At 42.8% G+C, this 3,692-nt stretch overlaps 1 protein-coding gene across 1 annotated transcript in view; it reads left to right on the forward strand.

Annotated features, from left to right (window-relative positions):
- Positions 1-546: 546 nt before the first annotated feature.
- The window catches only part of LOC102379885 (SWI/SNF-related matrix-associated actin-dependent regulator of chromatin subfamily A member 5), a gene marked incomplete at its 5' end in the record, with an annotated part of 35,988 nt that continues 32,842 nt past the window's right edge, over positions 547-3,692 (forward strand). Inside the window, 2 exon segments of the mRNA XM_025194003.1 lie at positions 547-600; positions 2,434-2,508. Of these exon segments, the coding sequence (XP_025049788.1) occupies positions 547-600; positions 2,434-2,508 (129 nt within the window).

Below are 3,692 nucleotides of genomic sequence, written 5' to 3' on the forward strand. Positions count from 1 at the left end.
AAGGCGCCCCCGGCGGCCGGCCAGGCGGCGAGCACGTGGAAGCGGCGGGGCTGGAGCTTTGCTCCCTTGCAGCTGTGCCCTGCTGCCCTGGGAGCCCCCCACAGCGGGGGCAGCCGCCCGGGACCCGCGTCCCCGAGCTCTTCCCCGGGAGCGTCAGCCTGGCTCAGCCGGGGTTGTGGCTCGCGATCTGGGGAAACGAGTCCATCCTGCTTCTGCCGCCTGTCTGAGTCTGCCCAGCTGGCTTCAGAGGACTGGCTTGGACCGCTTTATTTATTTATTTTTAAAGCTTCTTTAGAGGAGCAAAAGCTGAGGGGGGGAGGCAAAGGGCCACCGGAGAAGAGGTCCATGCCTTCTTGTGTGTGATGGGTGGTGCTTTGGAGTCCTTTGAAGACTTAGGGTCCTGTCTTCCAGCAGAAGCAGTGTGCTGCGTTGGCCTCAGTACTGATTTTTGTTGCCTCCTTTTGTTCCCCACCCAGTGTGCTGATCGTAGCTGTAAGTGCGCTGCTCTCTTTCTCTAGCTGGACCGTTGACTGTCGCCTCAACTAAAACGGCGTTCTTTCCGAAGCGTTAGCCTCTTTGCTCGCATGCTGTCACCCAGAGGTAGCCTTTTGAGCTAGTTAATGAAAGGGGCAGGAAATTCAAGAGAGATGAGAGCAGCTGGGGCTTTGTTTGTGCTGACACTTCTGATCTTCCTTCCTTGTTGGTGGTGAGGATTTCTGAGGATGATGGTCTTAATTGGACCAGCTACATAGCTGGGATCAAGGTAGTCAAGCTCTTGAGTGTAGGACACCCTTTGTGGACTATTACAGCTATTGCATCACTCATACGCCATCGTTGCCAGTGTAACTCCTGCGATGGTAGCAGTGCACAGACCGCTTGTGAACACTAAACTGTTGATGTGCATGTAGGACACAGAGAGACAGTGATGAAATCTCCCTCCAGTACCAGTACTTTTAGGAGATTGAGAAATATGCCATAATTAGGTAGGGGATTGAGAAACATGCCATTATGCACTGAAATGGAGCAATATGCATTTGACAATCATTATATGTCCTTTGTATTCAAGAGAGAGTTCTGCCAAATATTAATGGAAAGAAATATACATTCCTAAAGAAGAGTCCACTTGACTTATTTGCAAGGAGATTCAAGAATGATTTAAATTGTAATCTTGGTAAAAAAAGTGCTCGGATAATTACCATGCTCTTCTGTTTTCCAAATCTTATTGCCAGGGACTTTACAGGCTGTGCTGGCCCTTTAACAAGTGGTGTTATTCTTTTAATAAGCGTTTTTTTGTGAAAGATATTTCATGGCAAGTTGAACTCGTAAACAAGGGCCACAGCCCTGCAGTCCTTCTCACTGTTAAGCAAGGTTGTTGCGTATCAGATCAGTCCAGTCTGGATAGGCAGGATGCTCTAGCAGGGCTAAAGGGACTGAGGACCACTGTGTTAATGCACTGATTTCTAAACTGGAACTGCACCTTTCATATTTGGGTATGCTCTTGTGCTTTGTCCTTTCACACAGTGACCATGCTTTCTCTCTCTCTCTCTGGGTTTTTTTGTCTATTCTGTTCGGGGGTTTTTTCCTTGTTAATTGTTTTGCACGTGTTCTCCTTTGTTTTAGCATATCTTTTCTGCTCCCAGCTGCTGTCAGGGAATTAATTCAGCTAACTTTTCATGTGGGTCACCTAAACAGATGGGTGATAGAAACTCTCCAGGTGTCTCATTTACTCTCTTTACAAACTACCCTGAAAAAAGAGTAAGATGCAGCTTCAGCACAAATAGTCTAGAGCAGGACTTTGCCTGTAATGTTACAGCACATATTGTTTCTGGTGTGAGGATCCAAAGCAGAGTGAAATTTATAAATGCTTGGTAAAGAAGTAAAAATGTAATATTGATAGTAGAGTTGGAAGGTGGTTACTGATGCGGAGTAAGGACCAAATAAATCCCAGTTTGACTGGGTAATCAAAGAAAAGGATCCTTCTAAAGGATAAAGGGGAGTAGAAAGCAATTAATCTATAGATTATATGCTTTCTACTCCCCTTTATCCTTTAGAAGGAATAAATCCCAGTTTGACTGGGTAATCAAAGAAAAGGATCCTTCTAAAGGATAAAGGGGAGTAGAAAGCAATTAATCTATAGATTGTTTTTCTGCTGACAAATTCTATCTAGTCATCACCTCTACCAAAACTGGTTTGGTACAAAAAACCAAAAAAGCCAAACAGCTGTGTTTTTCAAACCTGTCACCCTGCCCTTAGGAGTAAACTGAATATTAAAAATCTACAACCTGGGTAAGTAAATCTTTTAATGTGTCAAAATTTGAAAGAGAGAAGTCATCCACTACGGGTAGAAAATGCGTGCAGAAAATAATTTCTGAATAAGGCTGAGTAACTTTGTGAAAAAAATGACAACTTTAATTTGCCTCTTCCCCCTTTTAGGAAACTTTTGATGATGCATCGCCAGGAAAACAGAAAGAAATTCAAGAATTGGATCCCACATATGAAGAGAAAATGGTATGTAACTTTGGATATGTATACAGTATGATACTGGTGGCCAGTACTGATGCAGTTACTTAAAATGAAAAAAAAAATGTTACTGATCTGCACTTTGAGGCCCTTTCACTTGGTTCCTGGCACTTTGACCAGGTATTTCTGGGAGAAAATTAGATTACCAGGTTGTTTCCCTGTCACATTTTGTACTTCATCCTTTGCCAGTTCTTTTTCTTGGCAGTGTCATATGTGGGTAGAAATCCTAGAAGCTTCTACAATATTTAGTAAAGTGAAAGGTAGTTTTAGGATTTCTGGGATTTCATGTATATGGGAAGAGTCAAGTTCTGAGCACACAGAATTTGTTCTAATGTTGAAAGTGCAGTAGTAGTGAAAAATCCAACTCTAGCTAGGAGGAGGTATTTAATATGTTACCTTCTACCTGATTCAGAAACTGTGCCAAGGTCTCCAGGGAAAAGGTTTCTAGGGGATTAGAGACCCCTGAGAGTAAGAAAATAGATACGCATCCTCTAAATTAGAAAGTTCCAACTGACTTAATGTAGAGTTTATTAGTATAGTATCTTAAATTAAAAGCCCATAAAATTATTGGGATCTTTTTGGTATGTGGGATAAACTGAAGTCGGATAACCACATCCTTCATTTTTCTGAGTGAAGAAAAGTTTGCTTGTCCTGTATTTGAAGTACCAAAGCAGTCATTTTACATGTTAAATGCAGATTACTTTTATTGGGAGGAAAGATGGGGAGAAGCTGTTTGATAAAGGCTCTACATATGTAGGTGGTTAAAGTCCTTTGTACTTGCCTTGTTCTCCTGAAGTGGCATGATTTCAGAGGACTAAATACAAAACCAGGAGGCAGGAAAGTGAGTTTAGCAATTTAACCCCAAGGCTTGCAAAATGTACCAGACACCAAAAGGTAATAGAAATGATGTGAGTTCTAGCAGCAACTCAAACGGGAAGCCTTGTTCTTCTTTCTTGTCTGCATAAGCTGTAGAAGGATTGTTATTAGTTTAGTGAATAACGTTTAGTCATGCTCTGGCTATGAGGTATCATAGATTCATAGATGTTAGGGTCGGAAGAGACCTCAATAGATCATTGAGTCCGACCCCCTGCGTAGGCAGGAAAGAGTGCTGGGTTCAGATGACCCTAGCCAGATGCCTATCTAACCTCCTTGTGAAGCCCCCCAGGGTAGGG

The sequence above is a fragment of the Alligator sinensis genome, unplaced genomic scaffold (assembly GCF_000455745.1).
Source record: "Alligator sinensis unplaced genomic scaffold, ASM45574v1 scaffold1600_1, whole genome shotgun sequence".
NCBI classification, from domain to species: Eukaryota; Metazoa; Chordata; order Crocodylia; family Alligatoridae; genus Alligator; species Alligator sinensis.